At 42.2% G+C, this 23,179-nt stretch overlaps 1 protein-coding gene across 3 annotated transcripts; it reads right to left on the bottom strand.

The window, feature by feature from the left end:
- Nucleotides 1-10,474: 10,474 nt before the first annotated feature.
- On the bottom strand, nt 10,475-14,833 carry c5h3orf14 (chromosome 5 C3orf14 homolog). Of its 3 annotated transcripts, none has more exons than XM_034532836.1 (4): nt 14,134-14,220; nt 13,858-13,976; nt 13,202-13,270; nt 10,475-11,736 (listed from the first exon to the last, which is right to left on the bottom strand). In XM_034532836.1, exons 2-4 carry the CDS (start codon nt 13,954-13,956, stop codon nt 11,551-11,553), a joined length of 354 nt encoding a protein of 117 aa, XP_034388727.1. In that variant the 5' UTR covers nt 13,957-13,976; nt 14,134-14,220; the 3' UTR covers nt 10,475-11,550. The 3 variants fall into 3 exon arrangements, with proteins under 3 accessions (XP_034388727.1, XP_034388726.1, XP_034388725.1); XM_034532835.1 differs by lacking the exon at nt 14,134-14,220 and adding an exon at nt 14,704-14,816 and having other exon boundaries at nt 10,476-11,736; XM_034532834.1 differs by lacking the exon at nt 14,134-14,220 and adding an exon at nt 14,704-14,833 and having other exon boundaries at nt 10,479-11,736; nt 13,858-13,981.
- Between the last annotated feature and the right edge of the window lie 8,346 nt (nt 14,834-23,179).

Genomic DNA, 23,179 nt, shown 5'->3' on the forward strand with positions numbered 1-23,179 from the left:
CCTACAACCTGCACACAACGTCCCCATAACACCAGTTATACTCTGATCATGACTCTTTCTACAACAAACAACATTGACCAAGGTGGTCAATACAGATACGTATTAGAATATGAATAATATTATCATGTTGTATGTTTGACATTTTGTGATTGTTTTTGACGACATTTCTACAGAAAGTTCATTGTCACATATTGTGAGTGCAACCCATTTATCTGAATCCTGTCCTGGTGTGATCTAAAGGGAAACCATTGAGCAGAACATTTTCTTTTGGTGGTGGAATGCTCTGGATAGCAACATAGAGAGGAGGTCTCCGGTTTAGAGCACAGGTTTACAAAATCCCCCTGTAAAGAAAGAACGGTGTGTTGGAATCATGTCTCATTGCTATTTTAACATGTTTTATGGATGGGCAGTGGTTGTCCTGTAGGCTGCGTAATCTACATCCATCTTTAGAGTGGTGCCTTTTAAGGGCAAATGGTGAAAGGAAAGAAGATATGAACGTTTCATCCCATCAGTTTCATTGTATTTGCTTGTTTTTTATTCTGCCAAGCAGCAGACTGCATCGTTAATATTGAGATACAATTCAGTTTAGGAACCGAAAAGGCTTGGACTGGCCCAGTCCCGTCCCCCCCCCCCCAACCCAGCCCTCGTTAGGGGAGCACTGGCCCTCCGGCACAATGAGCCTCCAGGATTCATTGTAAAGTGCTGAGGGGTTAATGAGCAGTGGCTTCTCTTCACTCTCTGGCTCTGTTCCTGCTTTAAATGAGAGGCAGTTGAAAGGACGGAGGACGGAGCTGCGTCAATGGAGTTTAGATCTGTTGAAATGTTATGTTTAAAAACACATTTATGTTACATTTCTCATAAGCACATTTCACATTATGTTTACCGAAGAAGACGTTGTGATTGACCCTGGTTATGCTTCAAAAACGTAACCAGCAGGCCGTGAATGTGACGGGGCTCGGCGCCGAGGGATCCAGGGTGTGATGCATGGAAATGAGCCACTCAAGAAGCAGCCGAACACACAGATTAAAATGGAACAGCCGCGGCATTCACTCGCACCTCATTTAGATTCTTTTACAGAGTCAACCTCAGGCCTTTCTCCACCAAAAACCTCATCAGGATGTCTTAAAGGCGGCGGCGAGCAGCTTGTCCCTGGGATGTGCCTTGGCATGTCAAGGGCACGGCGGGCCAGGAGTAGCTGTGAGGGTAAGTGATGGGCTGCTGGGAACTGAGCAGGGAGGGAGCTCTCATCGCTGATCTGTTGTAAGTCTCCACTCTCTGACCTCCGTCTATCTGGTCTGTAGCTCCAGGCAGAGGAGCTGAGGGGGAACCTCCCTCTCTCGCGGGTGGAAGAAGAGGAGGAGGGTGAGCCTTAACTGACAAGGAAGGCTAATAATATTATTGTTTGATCCATTTCATGACCAAATAAAACATCCTGAAATGTGCAAGTATTGAATGCTCTACTGTCACATATGTTCCTGTTGTGGCGTAAGATCATCTAAAACACTTAACATAACAAATGCTTTGGATGATTTAAATCAGAAGTCAAATTGCATGTACACTATGTATAATAAATACATTATTTGTTTTAAATTGGCCTTTATGATATAATTAAATCTCTTTTTTGCACTTCATCACATTTGTACTAAATGTTATTTTCTGAGATTTCATTTATAATTGTAATAATTTACATGGTATTTCTAAAAGTATGTATTATTAAACATTAATTTTGCAGGCTTAAACATTTGTCAGGACTATGTTGGCATATTGAGAGGCCCCAGCCGTTGATGGAGACCTATTCTATCAAGACACACGTCAAACGTCTTTGCAGATTAACCCAAAGAAGAACAACAATTAAAGTAAGCAAAGTGATTTGTAATTTAGTTCTGATCCATACGTTTGAAAAATAATGATATAACAAAATCTTTATCAGACTATGAGTCCATTCTGGGAAGACCTTATTTTCAGTGTTTACACTGAAAGTATGGGTCATTTTGTGCATGAAAACATATGGCCATCAGATGTAGTTGGAACGCAAACTTGGCTGGCATGGCCTGCAGTGTAAACATGGCGTTAAACACACTGTGAGTCCCAGAGATTAACATCACAACAAAATCCAACAGAAATATGTGGTATATATTAGTAAAAAAAGTTATGAAATGATGCCAACAAGACAAATCAACGCACACACACACACACACACACACACACACACACACACACACACACACACACAAATCACAGTCTATTCAAATATGCATCTCTTTGTCCAGCTAATTAAAGCAAATTAATTTGATCATCTGCCGCTGCAAAGCAGGGAGCCATTTTCACCATCACGCTCCGGCTGCACTCACATCTTCTCTAGTGGCATTAGAGCAGTGTGTCTTTGTCAGGGAGGATCAGTTGATTTGGGGATGTCCGGTGCCACGGCTAATCCTTTTGACCTGACCTGGCCCTGCTGGGAAACGGCCTCTCCTGCTTCACGTCAGCCCACCGTGTGAGTGACGAACCACTCTGCTTGCTCACACAATTAAAAGACCCCCTCATACCGAATGAAACTCTACATCATGCTACAGGCTGAGGTCGCAATGGAATGAGCATTCACTGGAAAAACATAATAAAGTAATAACGGCAACAACATGTTTTCATGCTTTTCCTTGAAACTGCGTGTTTAATTAATGCTGATGCTGATGAGACTGAGGAATGTGACTGAAGTCATACAACTCATTTTAAAGATCATTAAAGCAACAATTTTGAGGTTTAATAGAAGGTCAGATTTGAGCAATGATCTCTATATCTGGATTGGTCGTTTTCACATGTGATTGGCAGTTTGTTACAAACCCCACCTTTTTCACCAGCACAAGCTCCAAATTTGTTTTGTCAGGGATTTAACGTTTTTGTCGGACAGATTATCTAGGATCACTGATGTTAGGTTAAGTTGAGCCGGGGTAAGCCAACAAGAGCTTGACTGTGATGAACTCGCTTAGTGATGAATGTGTCTTGGAAACATTCCCTGGCAGGGGAACACATCACAATGTTCATAAAAACAACATGCCTCAAATCTGAAATTCGCATTTTCAGCCTCAAATCTGAATATCGCATTTCATCCTCAAATATATTTAAGTATGCTGATTCTTGACAAACCGACCACAGATTAGATCCTTAAACAACAAATTTCTCGCCTCTAAAAAATTACTTTCCGTGACTCGACAACTTACTATTTAGAAAATGTCAACTTTCGGTTGTATGTTTTGATCTACGCCATTATTCCCTGTTGCTGGTGCGAAATGCATTCTCAGCAAGACTTTTTGAAATGATCCGCTGGCTCTGATCTGTCTGTAGTGGTTAAACATCAGATATAATTCGGTTTGGGTGGATCTAATGAGCAATATGTGGTTTTAGAATTTCTTATTTGTGAGTGGGTAGGTGGGTGGGTTTCTCTTTTTCGCTTCTGACGGCGAGGCACGCAGAAGGACCCAATAGGAGCTGGCATGTCCTCTTCACAGCCTAAGTCCGCGTTGAAGGAAAGTGCCTGCGCCTCTTCTTTTGTGTAAACTCCGAGCCCATTGCGACCGATTGTTTCCGATGAAGGGCGTTTCGTATAGCCAATAAAATGACGTAAATAACAATATGCTGCTTCAGGGGGTAGGTCAAGAGCCCAAACAAGGACGTCACTGCGTAAAGGCAAACATCTGGTGCCAATCCAATTCAATTCAATTCAATTCAGTTTATTTTGTATAGCCCAATATCACAAATTACAAATTTGCCTCAGAGGGCTTTACAATCTGTACACATACGACATCCCTGTCCCAGGACCTCACATCGGATCAGGAAAAACTCCCAAGAAATAACCTTTTACAGGGAAAAAAGGGAATAAACCTTCAGGAGAGCAACGGAGGAGGATCCCTCTCCCCGGATGGACAGATGAACAGCATTACAAAGTAACATAAACACATTACATGAATAGGACAATGTATGAATGGAACTCCAATCCATGAAACAGAAGGAGGTAGAGAGGAGGGAGGAGCTCATAAGTCCCAGCTATAGTCTTTGCAAAAAAATATTCAGGCGGAAATAAAAACATTCTACTTCAGTGTTTAAACCGATATTACTCAATGCCAGTAGCTCTTACAGTGATTCTTTCAAAAGAGACCAACACTGTGCATTTACTCCAAATGGTTCAAATACAGCTTTCAATTTACTTGTATAGCCATTTTAGGCAAATTTTTAAAAGGAACGCTAAGAGATCGAAAAGAAAACATCTCTTTTCAAAAACAGTGCCCTGGAAACGATGGATAATCCACCGAACACACTGCAAAAAAGAGGCGAGGACAGGCGGAAAGGAGTATGAGAGGGTGGTAGTGAGTGGGTGGGTGGGTTGGTTAGTTAGTGGGTTTCTACTTCTGATGGCGGGGGACGCGGAAGAAGGCAAAGACGAGAGGGCGGGATGAAAGAGGTGAGTACGAGAGGTTGGGTGGGAGTGAGTGGGGTTCTTTTTTTCACGCAGAAGGGACGCACAAGGAGGCGAGGACGAGCGGGTTGTTGGAAGAAGGTGAGGACGGCAGGGCGGGCGGTAGTGAGTGACTGGGTGGGTGGGTTGGTGAGTTTCTTTTTTCCGCTCCTGACAGCGGGGGACGTGGAAGGAGGTGAGGACAAGCGGAAGGAGGCAAAAACTTGAGGGCTGGCGGAAGGAGGTGAGGATGAAAGGGCGGGCAGGAGAGAGTGGGTGGTTGGGTTGGTTAGATAGTGGGTGGGTGGATTTCTATATTTCGCTTGTGATGTCGTCGGACACGGAAGGAGGCAAGGAGAGGAGGGCGGGCGGAAAGAAGCGAGTACGAGAGGTCGGGCGGGGGTTCTTTTTTTCACTTCTATTGACGAGGGACGCAGAACGAGGCGAGGACGAGCGGGCGGTCGGTCGGGAGTGAGTGGGTGGGTGGTTGGCTGGTTTTTTTCCCCGCTTCTGGCGGTGAAGGAGGCGAGGGCTACCGGAAGGAGGCAAGGACGAGAGGGCGGTTGGAAGAAGGTAAGGACAGGAGGGCGGGCGGGAGTGAGTGGGTTGGTTAGTGAGTGGGTTTCTTTTTTCTACTTCTGATGGCGGTGGATGCGGAAGGAGGTGCGGATGAGCGGAAGGAGGCGAAGACAAGAGGGCTGGCGGAAGGAGGTGAGGATGAGAGGTGACAGAATTGACAAAATTGGTCAGCTGTTGTTCCTTCACAGATATCTTACATTTGCACACAGCTGCTTTTTGCTCAGATATATGCTCATTTTTATTTTATAATAAAGCTGATTCCACAGCTAACTGAGGCAATGCTGCCAACTAGTCTGAATAGGTCTTAAAAAAGCATAAAACATAAACAGTGACACTTCAAAAAGTATAAAAGATATCAAAAAGCTGAATCATAAAGTAATAGCTAACGGTTTTGTCAACATTTAAATGTTTAAATGTTGTAGTTGAAAGTATGCAGAACGTTCACGTTCAAGCTTTTAAAGTTGAAAAAGTTTAAGACGATTAAAGATTTTCTCCATAAGATCCCATTCAAAATAAAAATCATAAAAAGCTTAATAATTCAAAAAGTTAGAAACAGTAAAAGTCATAACCGGCGTGTCCTTAAAGAGCTGAACAATATGATAGCTGAACGGTTTCTGTCACTGAGGTATGCAGGAGGAGAATAAGTTAAAAAAAACTTAAGTAAGAAATGTTTGAAGAAATTGAGTAAAGATTGAAGAATAGTTGGTTAACAGCATTCCAACAATTAGGACCGATACCCTTTTCAAGTTCACAGAGAACAGATGGATGTCTTCAAACTGCCTATTTATCTTGAACTGCAATACCCAATGCTATTCAATTTACAATGTGTAAAGTAAAGTGTAAATGTAAGTGTTTCTTTTTATACATTATTAATTAACTTTAGATACATGGAGTACAGTCCAGAACAAAACCCCCAAGATCTTAGATATGTATCAAAAGAAAACATTTATCTTTTCCTATTATTTTATATATTGCTCATTTTGTTATGTACTTTCTACTATCTTTTAATCATATCTAATACATAGATAGTTCCTTTTTGTTCTCCTAAAAACGGATCTGTCAAGCTACAATGTAGCCCGCACTGTCACTAACTGCACTTACTGATGAATTGTCATCTAATTTCTAGAAAATGAACGAGTTAAACCACAGATGCAAACAGAAGGTTTACAATGTGTGTTTGAATGATACATCCAGGATGTCACACTGGTTCAGTAGTGTTAACAGGTTGAACAGATAAAGACAGAAGCTAAAGCTACAGATCACAGTGTAAAAGTGAACCACCACATCACCTGGAGATCCAGAGAGAAGACATTTGCTGCTGGAACAACACGGTTCAACACGGTTCCTGTAAAGACGAGTAGGTCTTTATTCACTATTACTATCATTGAAAAGCTAAAGCAGCAAATGTATCAGGCGACAACCTCCAATTCTGAAAAGTGAAGCCAATTTGGAAGTACCTTCAATCTGCATTCTCTCTACTCACAATCAGGGGCCGACTCCTCTGGTCGTATAGAGGTCTATGATATTCATTCTTGATTTAATCCCTCAGTAAATAAGCATTGTAAACATGAGTGTATGATCTCAATCTCTAGTTGCACGTCTTTTTCAATACAGTATGATGTTCATTTAGTAAATTATGGTCCATTTTGAATCAAATAGACCATAAAGCAGGGGATGCTTTAGGGTGGGGCTACAAGGTGATTAACAGGTCTCTACCATGGCGAGCTTTCTGTGTTTTCATATCATAACTTTAAACCTTTCACAGTGTGTTTTCAGTTAATTAAAGTTAATAGGAACCTGTGTGGTCGCCTAAAAATGTTTTATTCAGCATTCAGTTGTACTTAGCTCCACCCTCTCATGTCAGTCTGGTTGCATAACGAAGATGGGGACGACCAAAATGACAAACTCAAGGCTTCAAAACTACAGTTGAGGTGACTACGTCCACTTCTTACATGATGTCTATGATATTTATACCATTTGCAGCCTCTCACACTCAACGATTTACAAAAAGACGTGAGTTAAATCCCAGAGGGTTCAGGGTTTACGGTTTAAGGGGACATTGGGATTATGACCATGTTTCTATTAAAGTCACAGTACTTCCTGAATAGTCCCTGATGTGTGTGATATATTAGACCAGGTGTGAAAAGATGCCCCTCCTCTTTGCCGTAAAAGTTCAATTCAATTCAATTTTCAATTCAGTTTATTTTGTATAGCCCAATATCATAAATTACAAATTTGCCTCAGAGGGCTTTACAATCTGTACACATACGACATCCCTGTCCCAGCACCTCACATCGGATCAGGAAAAACTCCCAAGAAATAACCTTTTACAGGGAAAAAAAGGGAAGAAACCTTCAGGAGAGCAACAGAGGAGGATCCCTCTCCCCAGATGGACAGATGCAATAGATGTCATGTGTACAGAATGAACAGCATTACAGAGTTACATGAACACATTACATAAATATGACAATGTATGAATGGAACTTCAATCCAAAGTTAAAGATGTTTTTACAGTGGCACTGCAGCAGTCAAAACCCAATCAGATGAGTGATTACCCGTGTGCTTTTTGTCAAGTAAGAAAGTGTTTGCTTTGACTGGTGTGTGTGATGGTAAACTGATTAGAGTGTGATAAAGGCCTTCATTAAGAATCAAACACAACGCGCCGGTGCCATGTGGGAATACATGCCAAGGCACAATCGATATCAACAAAAGGCGCAAGAACACAAACACAAAATTTGTACGTGTCCTTTCAGCAGCCCACTTAATCCGCCAGTCAATATGAATAGCACCGCACACTCTGACTCTACCAGGCGACCGCAGAAAGACATCCGTCGAAGCACAATCGATACAGCGACTGAAGTGGAATTCAGTGAGAACCCCCCACACACACTGGGATTCTCTAAGAGCAATATTGCAGCTCAAGTATATTCAAGTCCAGTAAAAGGAAGAATTCTCACATTAACTCCAGAAAGCTAAAGAGGAAATGTTACACTTGTGCAGACCACGGTGAGCCAAGCCCGGCTACCTTAAGGCCAGTGTTGCTTCCTTTTAGTGTACAACATGAAGCCTTCTATTTAATGTAAGGTAACATGACAATTGTAGAGGCCTCTGTGACGGAGGAGACAAAGAGCTGGCAGCCCGGCCTCTTAAGTAGAGGTGACATCCCATGATCAAAGGACAGGCTTTGTACTTGCAGGCGCACACAGGGTCAAAGGGAAGACTCAAACAGCGCCACCAGGCACGATGCTCAGCGGCCGCTCGGATCTGTGAAATCCGAAGGAGAGAAAATGATACTCTTTAACAATAGAATTCAACAGTCATTTGCAATTTAAATGGTATCAGCAGTTGATACAAATCTGTGATCTCTCCGGGCTCGAGATCCAAACAAATGCAACAGACCCCAAGTGTGAAATAACCGGCTGCAAAAAACGCAGCTCGCCCAAATATTTTCCCTCCTTCATTCTTTCCCTCCCCTTCACTTGCCCCTGCTACACCCGCAACATATCACTGAATGAAATGCAGCGTGCAATTACCCATTATCCAATCAACTGGAGTCAACACTTAACCATTTGCGCGGCTCTGGGCTCAGCCAATTATCTGTCAGGGCTCTCAGTAGGCTCTCAATAGCCGAACCGCGTTGCATAATCACATGGCTCCTGATTCACGCCACCAGGGACGGAGCAGGCTGGAGGAGAGCCGGGCAGCCGTCTGTGGGGTTCAATGTTGTCGTCGCTGGCTGGCAGGATGAAACGAGGTCTGGTCACTGACAACAGGGGCAACCGGGCTCCAGCAGCCTCGGGGGCCTCGGCCATTAGAATACATTATGCCGGGCTAGTCATTTGGAAGGGCTCCAGATCGTGCTCTTCAAAACCCTTTTAGATAATTTGCTACATCGCGTCTCCCCCCCCCTGCCCTCCCCTCTCACCATCCAATCCTGTCACCCGTGATCGGACACACAGCCTTAATACCTCCCCCCCAACTATCCAGTTTCCTTGAATCCTGGCCTTGACCTCACAGCTCTGTCCTGCCCCTTCACTAAACCAGCAGCCCACCACCCAGCCCCTACCAGTCCCGACTGGTCCAGTCAGTCAGTCAGCAGTGGCCTCTGGCTGTTGACCCCCGAGGGCCTGCAGCACTGGGGCCCCAGCTGAGGAGCCGGGGCAGCTGCCAACCACCAGCCACTTCAACCCCGGCTCTCCGGATGATTGCATTTGTCAAGCCGCCACTCCGTGTCAGCCCAGCGCAGGTCTGATCACGACAATTAGGGGTTAAAGAGAAAGAGAGGGGGTTGTAGAGAGAGAGGGGGGTGTCTTCATCCACCCTGGCAGTGAACAAGCAGGTACCTTTGCATTTGGTGAGATGTTCCTCTCATTACTCCTCTGTCTGTTCTTTACATCCACCTTCAGTTACATCAGCCACGTTAAGTGTGGGATGTGTTGTTGTCGTGACCCGTGACATGAATGGAGGCAGTCATAATGCATATTGGCTCATTTAACAAATAGTGGCTGACAAAGCCAAGGCCTCCAATAACCAACAGAGCTTAAACAGCTGGAGGACAAACCACTGCCATACATGACATTGTAATATTTAATTATTTTATATTTATATAAAACTCAGAATATATTTATAGATTCAAGACTACGTAAAAAAAAAGAAGTTAATTTCAATAAAATAAGCCAAACTTCTTCAATGCATTGTTTAATTCCATCAATACAAAAGTGTCTAATAGTGCAAAAATAAAAAGAAGGAATCAGTCTCTCAGTGGGAATATTTGATCACATGATCAAATTGTCAGATCTCTATTGTCCAAATAAAGCATTAAAAGAAGAAAAAAACTGGTAGCAATGCTTTAAACATCAGTTTGATTACTCTGTGTCATTTTGCTTAGATCTTGATAAATTGTATTGTGGTGAACAACACAATCTGCCTCCTGCCATGGCCCTGCTGATGCCCCCCCCCTCACCCCCCTCTCTTCCTCCTTCTGTTTACATGGATTGTGGTAACACTGTTGATTCTGTACACATGACATCTATTGCTTCTGTCCATCCAGGGAGAGGGATCCTCCTCTGTTGCTATCCTCAAGGTTTCTTCCCTTTTTTTCCCGTGAAAGGTTTTTTTTTCTGTTTTTCCTGATGTGAGGTCCTGGGACAGGGATGTCTATGTGTACAGATTGTAAAGTCCTCTGAGGCAAATTTGTAATTTTTTTATTCTGGGCTAAATAAAATAAACTGAATCATGAAATATCATTCTTCATCTTGCACATGCAAACAGAGTCCAAAGCTTCAGCTTTTCCTTTTCGTATCATATGTATGACACTGGCTCCCTCTACTGGTTGTGAAACAGCACTGCAAACACAAAACGGCTGTTTTCAGGCTATGATATGGGTTCAGAATAAAGAACAGAATAAATCAATCATTAGAAGCTACAACAGCATGTTCTCTTTGAAGACTTTAGTGGAAATCTAAAGGGATCAGTGAGGCTTGAGGGTCATTGCTCCTCTTTATGCTTTGCAACGGCGACACATGTATATGAATTTTACTATAAATTTATTTATTTGTTTTTTTCCCCCTGTTCATCCCAAATGGCATATGACAGAATACATTCATTGACATCTGAAAAGGAAGGGTGGGAATCAAGCAGACAGCAGACTTTGAGACAATCATGGGCCACGGCCGACCGACCAGCCAGACCTGCTGGACCAAACGCCACCAAACTGCCCCAGGGAGAAGAGCGCAGATGAAAGCTAAACTAACCCAACTAGGACCTGCGGCTACTCCACTACCGAGCATGCTGATAGCTGTCTGATGTCCGGTCACAGAAAAATAAGATGGAGGAAAGCAGCAGGACGTTGGTGGCTATTGAGCCCACATCTACACAAAGACCTTTATCCATTGTGGTCCAGGATCGAGCTGCACTTGACGGGCGGAGAGCAGGACAGAGATCAGAACTCTGGTGGGACGAGAGGAGGTGGACTCTGTGTGTGCCTGATGGTTGGTGCTCAAACAGTCAAAGTTGATTGAGTGTTTAATGTGAAGATGTCGACCATATGAATCTCACAGAGAACTGTTTACATTCCTTATGATGCAAATATAAAGAAACTGCACTACAGGAATGTACTACAGTTGTTTTGTTTGTCATGTGTTTGTTGTGGTACAAATGGGCTACAACTGAATTAGTTATGCATCCCTGTGTTGAATAATGACAATAAATTATCCTTGAATCCATATTAAATATAAGGGGCTGTTGTGGACTGATACCTTTAAATAGAAGGTGCATGTCCTTCTGATACCCATTTCATGGAGTTGGCAGAGACGTCAGCCTGCAGCATTGTTCATACACCTTACTTCTTTCTTTCTGACTCTCTCTTCCCCTCTTTTCTAAATACTGTATCACTGAATCCATATCCATTCCACAGAGAAACCCTTGTTCACCATGGCCTCCAACCCTGGTCATAGGATGCTGTTGACAATCCACAGGCCTTTGGTCATCTCTCTGTCATTCAGGCTGCAGTGGCTCGTTCAGCATCACTGCTCTGATCGAGCAGTCCTGGGTTTTGGGCGAGGAGGCAGGCCCTGGCCTTTAGCTGTGCTGGGTTTCTGTTTGGCTCTCCTGGGTGGCTGTCCTAGAGCATGAGTAGGGTGTGGGCCTTTACCCAGGAGAAAGTGCTCCCAGGCTGGGATATATTCTTCCACAGACAACCAGTACCTTGTCTATAACAGAGAAACAACAAACACCTAATGTTAGGTCACAAACTTCTTAGTCACCGAAGTGACTCCATTATATTGTCTCCACCCATTGTCATTCCCAACTTGTAATATAGACGCTTACTCCAGGTCTGAAAAGTGCCCCAAACCTGCATTCTCTCTACTGCTCTCTGGTTGCATAGAAGTCTATGAGAAAATGACAACTTCTTTCTTGATTTATTCCCTCAGTAAACATTGTAAACATGAGTTTATGGTCTCAATCTCTAGTTTCAGTCTTCTTCAATACAGCATGATGTTCATTTAGTAAATGATCATCCATTTAGAGACCATAAAGCAGGGGATGCAAAACAAACCAAAACCACGATGTTGTGAGTTGTCTGTGTTTTCATCTACTTTAATCCATTCACAGTGTGTTTTCAGTTTATAGAATGTTAATTGTAACATTTTGGTTGCCTAAAACTGTTATAGTCAGTGTTCTGTTATACTTAGCTCCACCCTCTTGTGACACTTCTGGTTGCAAAAATCAAGATGGCAAAGTCCAAAAAGCCAACATTAAAACGGGTGGCGTCAAAGCCCAATTCTTATAAACCGCCTCTGGTCAGAGCCCTTTCTGAAACACTGGGTAGCCCAGAGTGTAAGAAGCTTGGTTCCGATCGCAGTGAACACGTGGTTACAGTTGCAGTTGCAGTTCAAACAAAAATCTTTGCTGAGGCTAAGGCAACAAAACCATGTCTTCTGGGTGAAAGTCCTGTGTTTGTTTGACCGGTCCTACCATGCTGTGTTTTGTTTTCAGTCTTATTACTGCGTCACCTGACTTCCTAAGCAGTTGCTTTGAGCGTCTGCTATTAATGCGGATGGGTTAACGTCGTAGTTTTTGTAGCCAGATTGGAAAACCCATAAGTGAGTTATCAGGACTACATTTCAATTTCAATTCAATTCAGTATATTTTGTAGAGCCCAGAATCACTCATTACAAATTTGCCTCAGAGGGCTTTACAATCCGTACACATACGACATGAACAACGTTACAACATATTCAATGAATATTACAGAAATTATGAATAAGTGCAAAGCTACAAAACAGGACCTCCCCTCACTTTACAGAACTAATGTTTGGGTTCTGTATTAGTTTTTCCGTCAGTGTGAATGAAAAGCTGTTTGGCAGCTGATTTCTCAAAGCTTCCCACCAGCACATGGGCACAGTAGACCAGCAGCCTGTTCAAAACAATCTGAGCTTTTAGCTGCATTAGTACAGAAGTGACTCAGTAAAACAGAGACATTGCTTAGAAGACAGGGAAAACTAATTGACTTACTCAGCATCACATATGAAATACTCAGCATCACATTATGATTCCAAATAAGTGATCTGTATTAAAGAAAAGTAAATATTGCTATCTAAATGACAAGGAGCTACTGAATCAGTTTGCAAACGTGTGACACTTCCCACCTCTACATAAATATAACCGTGTTACCTCCAGAGCCAGCAGGTTTGGGCGTGGCAGTTGTCTTCCTCTGAGACGGACTTCTATCTTCTGTAAATCCTGCAGTATCAGAGAGCACAATCAGTTTACGACCAACTCTTTAATCTTTATGCTAATCTTAGCCCTACAGTTTAGTCAATACTCAATATGCATCTAAATGTTCCTGCAGTGTTACTGGGTTTAGAGATGAATGCACTGAATAAACCAGCCACCACTTTCAGACAACTTCCACATGAATTCACAACTTCTACACACTTACAATGGCTTCAGATGAATCTGAAAACACAATTTATACACTGAAACACCGATACTATGAGGGTGAAGGTGTACACTGTACAGCAGCTGCCACTAATGACAATTGTATTTTTCAATTTCTATTTTTTTGATTGATTGTTTACTTGACCAACATGTCAATCAAAGAGTCAACGCTGACAAGTGATGTCACATTTAAATGCAGGTTGTTGTTTTCAGTTGATAAAAGGCTTAAACTATTTTCAGTTGACTGACTAATTAATCAATAAGTATTGTTTTTTTACATTTTAAACACAGTCAAGGTGTCAATCAAGCCCAGTCTGCACATCCCCACACAGGAGAGCTTTAAAGCAGTTGTGTGTACTTTGGGAGGATGTATGAATAACCCCTACAACCTGCAGCAGTGTGCTGTTCCTGTGGCAGGCCGCCTCAGATTCCTCCACCTGCTGCCTCCTCTGGATCTTCAGCTGCTCTCTGAGACTCTCCATCTGCATCAGCAGCTCGGCTCTCCGGCCTAAACTGATGGCACACACACACACATAGCAAAGAAAGCAACCGTGTCAGAAGGATGCTGGATACCTTCCAATGTGAACTGGTTCAGTTCTGCTGGATGTTTCTATTACAGCCAGTGGCCTTCCTAGATCATTTCCAATGGTCAAACTATTACACACCTCAGGAGGTGGAGGTTGTCCACTAATAAGGTCAGTGGTTCAATCCCTTGCTCCTGCAGTCTACATGTCAAAGTGTCCCGGTCCTCAGCTCTAAATTGTTGTGTATGTGTGAGAGAGAGAGAGAGAGAGAGAGAGAGAGAGAGAGAGAGAGAGAGAGAGAGTGTGTATGTGTGTGTGAATGCTGGCTAATGCTGGAAAGCGCGCTATAAAATCATTAACATAACATAGAGAAATATAGAGATATTCAGTTGTGGAGCACAGCGAGGTGGATGCTTTTTGCCCGTGATTCGGGTGGTAGAGGGGTTTGTGCTTGTTTTTACACTTAGAAAACAAGTGGAACTTAATATCCAACTGACAACGCATTGCTTTCTTGGCAAACGTGGCAGCCGTTGACAGCAGAGGGGAAATACCCACTTAACTTATCTGCACAGTTATCTGTAAAGTACATGTGAACATTCCCCTAAAGTCTTCGAGCTAGCTATGTAGCTGTATGGAAGGAGAGTCACAGACTACATTGGCGTCGTTCAGAACTGGCTCAGTGCTCGTCGGGATTAAAGATGACGGACTCACATTTCTTCGTGTTTCTCAATTAATTCCGTTTCTTGGGGTAAAGACGCAGACATTGCGTGTAGAAATCGCACTTCCACTGAGCCTCCGAAGGGTTTTAGTCTATCAAGCTAACAACACGTCGACATAATACGACCGGAAAACAAACGATGTGTACTTCAAAATAAAGCGCAAGGTGTTTGGAGGAGAACAGCGGATCACCTTTCGAGCTTGTTTATACTGAACATGTCTGCTGCTGCATGACACATGTTGTTCACATCATACTATTATGACGCTATAATATTACTTAAGATGTATCACTCTGCATTAATACACTTACTGTAAAAATGTTTTAACACATACTGTATTAATATGTAACTTCTGTTCGGAAGCAGCTCTAATTACATCAGAAAACTGGACAACTTGCTGAGCATAGATTACCGAGGCGTTCGTAAAGGTAATGTAGACACAAGGTACCTCCTGCCCCCTGCTGGCTCCCATTAAGAAAGCAGTGAATGAATGAAGTGTGTGTGCGTGTGTGTGTGTGTGTGCGTGCGTGTGTGTGTGTGCGTGTGTGTGTGTGTGTGTGTGTACGCGTGTGACAAAACACTTTTGTTTTGAGGACTTTTTTTTACTACATTTTGGCTGGTCCAAACAAGGACAATGATAGGATGAGCTCCATCGGTTTTAAGAAGAAGACGTTCCCACAGGCTCTGCAACCTCAATGGTAGTTTGAGGGTGCTAATGCTATAACATGTTCTGATTGGCTGTTTAAGTTATTGAGAACAGGACTGTTAGGTTGTTCAGACTTTGGTCCAGACTGAAATATCTCTGCATTATATAATACAATATTTATACAATAGTATAACAGTACATTTTTATACTTTTAATACTTTAAGTACATTTTCATGATTATACTTACATATGTTGACTGAAGTAACATTTTTTAAATTTAAATTGTACTTTCAACAGAGTATTTGGGTTGGCTGTAGCTCACCGAGGAGAGTGGTCATCCCATAACCACAAGGTATCCGGTTCGATCCCCGACGACACAGTCACCTCATTTAAGAGTAGACTTAAGACTTTCCTCTTTAATAGTGTTTATAGTTAGGGCTGAATCAAGTTTGCCCTTCTGTTTCATGGATTGTGGAGGTCCATTCATACATTGTCATATTCATTGAATGTGTTCATGTAACTCTGTATTTCTGTTTATTCTGTACACATGACATCTATTGCTTCTGTCCATCCGGGGTGAGGGATCCTCCTCTGTTGCTCTCCTGAAGGTTTCTTCCCTTTTTTCCCTGTCAAAGGTTATTTTTGGGGAGTTTTTCCTGATCCGATCTGAGGTCCTGGGACAGGGATGTCGTATGTGTACAGATTGTAAAGCCCTCTGAGGCAAATTTGTAATTTGTGATATTGGGCTATACAAAATAAACTGAATTGAATTGAACCCCCAGTTGCTCTCTGGGCTCTTCACTGCTCCTTAATAACTAAGGATTGGTCAAATGCAGAGAAGAATTTCCCCACTAAATAAAGTGTAGTGGTTTTAGTACTTTTACTAAAGTCATGGTTCGAAAATACATAAACACTGACATCTGCTAACATTACAGTTTATCTGTGGAAGTTTGGTGTTGTGCTACAGAGACTTGAAGAATACTATTAACATCTACTGAAACATGAACTATAATTACTTTACAATTTCAAAGACTATTATGACCACTCTCAGTGCAAATACTGAAATACTATGGAGGGTTGTTGATTTGTCTGAACAGAAGAGTCTCTTTTCCTGATAAGGTTTTAGCAATAATAATAACGAGGTCATAAGGTTAAGCCACAAGGTGCAGACAATGTATTTCTTTCTAACTTTTTGTGATTTATATTATGTATTTCAATGCAGCAGTGAGTCCCAGATGCTTTAAAATATGTACATGTTTGTTAGCTGTAGCCACTTTAATAAAAAAACATTACATGAGTAACTGTCTCAACGTATAAGGAAACAATGACCTTTCACAGAGTGGAAATTCATCCCAGGACTATTGCATTAGAGTGCATTTCAGGAGTTTAATATGGAGCATATATATGCCACAAAATGTGTTTTTTGGCACCTTAGTTTAGCAATGTTGGTAATGGTGAGGACACCAAATTAAAAACAGCCTACTTTTAGCATTCTGTATTTTTAGCAAATATTACTTTGGGTATTTCTTGGATGGTGATTGTAAGGCTGTTTAATACTTATGTTCAAACTGCCATGGTTTCATTATTTCATCAACTTCTGACTCCATTTCTCCAGTTGCCAGACTTTAATAATTGCAACGTATGGATGAGTATCGGTGCTGCAACTACGAGACCTACGGTGATAAACCCACAGTTTAGTCCTTAAAACTGATACGGTTGTTATTGTAGGAGATGTTAATATGCATGTGGATGTTGACAATGATACCCCGAGTGCTGCATTTATCTCATTGTTAGATTTGATTGGCTTCTTTCAGAGTACAGAAACCCACTCACTGCTTCAACCACACCCTCAACCTTGTTCTTGCATATGGCATTAACATAGAACATTTAATAGTCTTTCCACAGAACCCTCTTTTGTCAGACCATTACCTAATAACTTTTGAGTTTATACTACAGGAGTGTATGCCGTTAAACAAAAGTTTCTACACCAGATGTCTAACTGACAGTGCTGTAGCTAAATTTAAAGAAGTGATTCCTTTTGCATTTGATTCAATATCACGTCTCAATATAACAGCGGACTCCTGTGCTAACTTTAGTCCGTCACAGATTGATCATCTTGTCGATTGTGCTACAGGCTCACTGAGAATGACACTAGACTCGATAGCCCCACTGAAGAAAAAGACGGTGAGGCAAAGGAGGTTTGCTCCCTGGTATGACCCGCAAACTAAAGCAAACATCATGAAAGCTTGAAAGCATATTACATTCTACCAATTTAGAAGAATCTTGCTTAGTTTGGCGAGATGGTCTTAAGCACTGTAGTAGTAGCCTCAGTAGAAATGACTTCATGAACTTCTTCAATGAAAAGATTAAAACTATTAGAGACAAGATTAATAATCTCCCGCCCTCAACCAGTACTGAATTACATATATCTGCTCTATCCTCAAATAGAGTAGCCTTAGAAACAGCTGTAAACTCTGATATATATTTAGATGGCCTTTCTCCCATCAACCTTGACCAATTGTCTTCAATGGTTTCTACTTCTAAACGTCAGGTCCATTGGACCTGGCTATGTCTGGAGCCGGTCTGGCTCCTGGGCCCTGCACCCTGTCTCCTCGTCCCTGCTTCCTGCCTCCTGCCTCTTGGCCCTGGCCTGGCCTCCTACCTCATTGGCCCTGCCTCCTTCGCCATGGGTCCTGCCTCGTGGGTCCGGCTTCCTTCTTCTGTTTACATGGATTGTGGTTATCTGGATCGTGGTCCGTGCCTACTTTCTTTCATATTCATTGAATGTGTTGTAACTCTGTAATGCTGTTCATTCTGTACACATTACATCTATTGCTTCTGTCCATCCGGAGAGAGGGATCCTCCTCTGTTGCTCTCCTGAAGGTTTCTTCCCTTCTTCCCTGTGAAAGTTTTTTTGGGGGGAGTTTTTCCAGATCTGATTTAAGGTCCTGGGACAGGGATGTCGTATGTGTACAGATCGTAAAGCCCTCTGAGACAAACTTTGAATTTGTGATTCTGGGCTATATAAAATAAAATTAATTGATTTTCACACATTCAATTCAATTCAGTTCATGTTTATACAGCCCAATATCACAAATTACGAATTTGCCTCAGAGAGCTTTACAATCTGTACACATACGACATCCCCTGTCAAAGGACCTCACAAATAAGAGAAAAAAACCTTTCACGGGGAAAAAAGGGAAGAAACCTTCAGGAGAGCAACAGAGGAGGATCCCTCTCCCCAGATGGACAGACGCAATAGATGTCATGTGTACAGAATGAACAGCATTACAGAGTTACATAAACGCATTCAATGAATATGACAGAATGTATGAATGGACCTCCACAATCCATGAAACAGAAGGAGGTATAGAGGAGGCGGGGGGGCATCAGCAGGGCCAAGGCAGAAGGCCGACTCACCAGGCAGGAGGCCTCAGACACAGCCAGGTCCAATGGACCCTATGAGACGTGAGTCACAAAGACTCTGGGGAGGAAGCAGAGTTAGTAAGGTGCAATGGAGAGATGTAAATTCATCCATAAGTAGAGAGAGAAGAGGAGATAGGTGCTCCTGGACTTAAAGTGGAAGCTGGTTCCATAAAAGAGGAGCTTGATAACTGAAGGCTCTGGCTCCCATCCTAATTTGTAAGACTCTAGGAACCACGAGTAGCCCCGCATTTAGTGAGCGAAGCCCTCTAGTGGGGCAATATGGTACTACAAGCTCCTTAAGATATGATGGTGCATCACCAATCAAGGCTTTGTAGGTGAGGAGAATTCATTTTAAATATGATTCTTGATTTTACAGGGAGCCAGTGCAGAGCAGCTAATACAGGAGTAATCTCTTTTCTTAGTTTTTGTGAGTACATGAGCTGCAGCATTCTGGATTAACTGGAGGGATTTAAGAGACTTATTAGAGCAGCCTGATAATAAGGAGTTGGAGTAATCCAGTCTAGAAGTAACAAACGCGTGAACCAGTGCTTCTGATGATTCTCTCTCACAATGAAAAATTAATATATCCCCTCAACTTCAAATTCCTCAGACAATAGAAACAAGACGAAATGTGAATAACTCCAAGAAGGGGAAACGTCACCTATGACAACATTTATTAATGCAGACAAGGAACTCAGCAACAAAGACCGCAGTGACAGAGACCTTGAGACAGATTACTGGGCTGGCAATGAGGATGAAGGTAGGTCTCAAATTACTGTAATATGATCCTTTATGGGACAATAAAAGGAGTACAAGAGACATTTCTGTATATACTGCACAAAATTACAGAGTAAAAGGGCATGGCATCCAACGTGGAAACACAGCGGCAAAAAACAAGTGTCCCAGGCATTATGTCATTCACAAAAACCAAACAGACGTCAACATGATGAGTTTGTAACCTACAGACAGCCATCTGAACATATATTTACCATGCAACACATGTTACATGTTTTTTATAAATGATGATCTATGAAAACATAAGAAATGTAAAATGATGGATGAAGCCAAAGTTAATTCCAACAAAAAACAAAGAGTTCAATGTGCTGCTTCATCTCTTTTTTCATACAAAGGACAATCATTTTAGAGGTACACAAACATTGTTAGCAGAATGGTAATTGATGAGTTGGTCTTTAAAGTAAAGAATGACCCACACATATGTTAATTTGGTGTTAGACTGCTAGAGAAATACGGGAGTGATCGATCTAAATAGGTTTATGTTTGTTACAAGATGTGAGTTGGGTAAATTTGTACTTGCTGCCAAGTCAGTTGACCCCAAAGTGAAGATGCTACAAGCTCTTCTGCTGCCCACCTCCGTTTTGATTAGATGTTAAGGTCTCAAAAAAGCATTGGGTTACTGAAAGTCAAAGTAACTACACAACATAAGACATTGTGATTGGGCAACACGTAAAGTGGCTGCAGATAGAGTATTAAGCTTCTTGCGTTCGGTTGCTTCAGATTGACACCTTTATGTGACACGTCGACAAACATACTCAGGGGATCCCACTCACAGAAGATGTGGAGAAGCTTCATACAGTTTTAAAGGCCACAGAGGAGGGGGCCAAAAAGAAACTTGGAATGATCTAACCCTAGAGCATACAAGACTCTTAATGAAGGCCTTTATTCACAAATCATACTTTTCAACCAAAGACGGCAAGGTGAAGTGGCAAAAATGCCTCTGCTGACCTACAAGGACAGGGCCACAGACAACTCAAATGAGGACATTATTCAGTGTTCCTCAAAACTAGAACATGATTTGAGTCTCAAGTTTGCGAGGTTGTTAATCTGAGGGAAGAGGGATCAGAAAGTCAATGACACTTTGTACAGCAATGATCTTTATAAGACAGAATTCAGAATCCCATCTCTGAAATCGGAAGTATGCAGCAGCCAGTGGGCCAAGGAAGCCTGAAATAATAAAAGGTGGCTGCAATGAGTCCAATATTAAACCTGAATCAAGTTGATTTGGACCTACTTGCTAAAGGGGTTGTATTGCTCTGGGAATGGTTAATGGGAAGGCATTCTGTCCTTTTACAGATTTTCCTCTGGCCCCTTGATACACCTCTAGACCTTCCACTGCCAAGGCAACTGGTTCTTCCGTGTCACGGTGTAAGCTGCGTGTGTGCAGAAACACACCACTGAATTGAGCAACACTAGTTCAAGCCATGAATGGATTACTGAACGTTCCTGCCAGGCACAGGGCGCAGGAGCTCAAAGTGTCGGGCCCCTCCTGGCCTTCACCTGCAAAATGTCACTTGAACCCATGAAGTGATGCAAAATGACCACAAAGAAACATAAAACAACAACAAGGAAATGAAAAGCAACTGCAACGAGACACAGATTAATGACAAAAAAGGGGCAAAACCACCGCAAAAATACATAAAATGACTACAAATAGACACAAAAACACCCAGGAAATAGGCGAAAATACCACTACCTCCTCTGTGTCTTGCTCCTAGTTGATGGGGTCTTTTGCATGTCTGTGCCCAGGGGCCAATTGTCTCATAATTGGCCCACAGTTCAAGCTGTTTCAATCTGTACATGGTTAAACACAAACACACAGATTCCCCACACAGAACTATCAACACTGGTTAATTGGCATGCAGGCAGAATATGAGGCAATAGTTGTGTAATGTATCAGCTGATACTGAAACAGCAGCAGGTGAAGGAGATGCTGAGGTAAACTTTCATTTCATAATTTCTTCTGCTTTTCAGGGTCTGCAGATACACCACCTTTTCTTTTTGGATTAAACCAGTAGTTCTCAAACTGTGTCGCGCCGAGGTATTACAGGTGGGGCGCGGGGGGCAGTGCGGAGAACTTCACATATTACAAAAGTACGTGTAAATGTTTACGTTACGCTTACGGCGTTAACAGGTTACACTTGCGCATGCGCGATCGCGAGGTCCAAGATCCTTTGCGACTCCCGTGTAGCTTAGTAGTGTGCTAAATGAAGAGCTCGTTAGGCTTCTGAGCAGAACACGGGCTGAAATGGGAGAGTTGTGTGGGTTTCTGCACAGATGGTACGCAGACCATGGCAGGGAAAAGGAAGGGCTTGCAGGCGCTGATCAAGAGAGTCTCTCCGAATGTGCAATGGACACACAGCCAGACAGATGTGCCGTGAACTACACAAAGTTTTGACCGATGCTATCAGCATGGTCATGTTCATAAAAACAAGACCCCTGAAAGCACGACTGTTTTCCGCACTCTGTGGAGACGGGAGCGGAGCCTTCAGCTGTTTCACAGTGAAGCTCGGTGGCTCTCACGAGGAAAAGGATTGACGCTAGTCTTTGAGCTCAGAGAAGAAATACGTATGCATGACATATGTCATACAGGACAGTACAATACAAATGAAATGGTACACATATTATTCTGCAAAGAGGAGGTGGACTATTTATTTTATCTTTGTAACGTTACACATGCATATACTTTTTGGAGTCCATCCATCCATCTATTTTCAATACCGCTTATCCTCATTAGGGTCGCGGGGGCGCTGGAGCCTATCCCAGCTGACATAGGGCGAAGGCAGGGGACTTTGGAGTCAAATTTATTAATTCAATTCTAATTATTAATTTGCTGATGAATAATTTCTGATGACATTGGCCTCTCTCAGGGATATATTTGGAAAGCTGAATGAATTAAATCTTCATCTTCAAGGCAGAGACCAGCACCTTCCTCAGATCCACCAAGATCAGCAGTTTCACTCAGCTGGAGATGTGGGTCAGGAAACATCAAGGGAATATTGATTCCTTTAAGAATCTGAGTGGATTTAAACTAATACTGATACAACTTGATGGCTCACACATATCTGCACTAATTTTGTTTTGCACCGATTGCACGTTATTGTTTTGTAAAGCTATTAGTGTAAAACTCTTTATTGCCAATTGAACTTGATTTGTTGGTTGCACTGCATTTGTTATTATCTTGAACATATATTCAGTGCCTGAATATATGTACATGTAAATTGCATACATGTACATGTAAATTGCAGCCACAATAAGCTATTTGCCAAATATTAGTTATTTTTTGCACAACTTTATTTGCATTGTTCTAACAAAGTGATTGCACTTTTTATTTGTTTTTGTCTGATGGAGCAATCTGGTTTACTTGAAAGTGATTGCAATTTTCTTTATTCCATTATTCTAATAAAAATTCAGCATGGACCATTTTGTTACAATTTTGTTGAGGCACGAACATTTTTCTTCCTTTGAAGTGGGGCGCGACAGAAAAAGTTTGAGAACCACTGGATTAAACTAATACAATATATTGAAAAACATGTTTATAAATCTGTATTGTTTGTAATGGTGTTGGAACGTGTGTGTACTTTGTTTACTTGCCGCACAGAGC

This window comes from Cyclopterus lumpus, chromosome 5 (genome assembly GCF_009769545.1).
Source record: "Cyclopterus lumpus isolate fCycLum1 chromosome 5, fCycLum1.pri, whole genome shotgun sequence".
Taxonomy (NCBI): Eukaryota; Metazoa; Chordata; class Actinopteri; order Perciformes; family Cyclopteridae; genus Cyclopterus; species Cyclopterus lumpus.

Bases quoted from the DNA above. Each gene is read 5' to 3' on its own strand.
- c5h3orf14 (XM_034532834.1), bottom strand. From the start codon at position 14,756: ATGTCTGCGTCTTTACCCCAAGAAACGGAATTAATTGAGAAACACGAA. The intron at 13,982-14,703 runs GTGAGTCCGTCA...GTGTGCCATCAG, and splicing joins ATTGAGAAACACGAAGAAAT to TTTAGGCCGGAGAGCCGAGC. The intron at 13,271-13,857 runs GTTGTAGGGGTT...CTGATACTGCAG, and splicing joins GGAACAGCACACTGCTGCAG to GATTTACAGAAGATAGAAGT.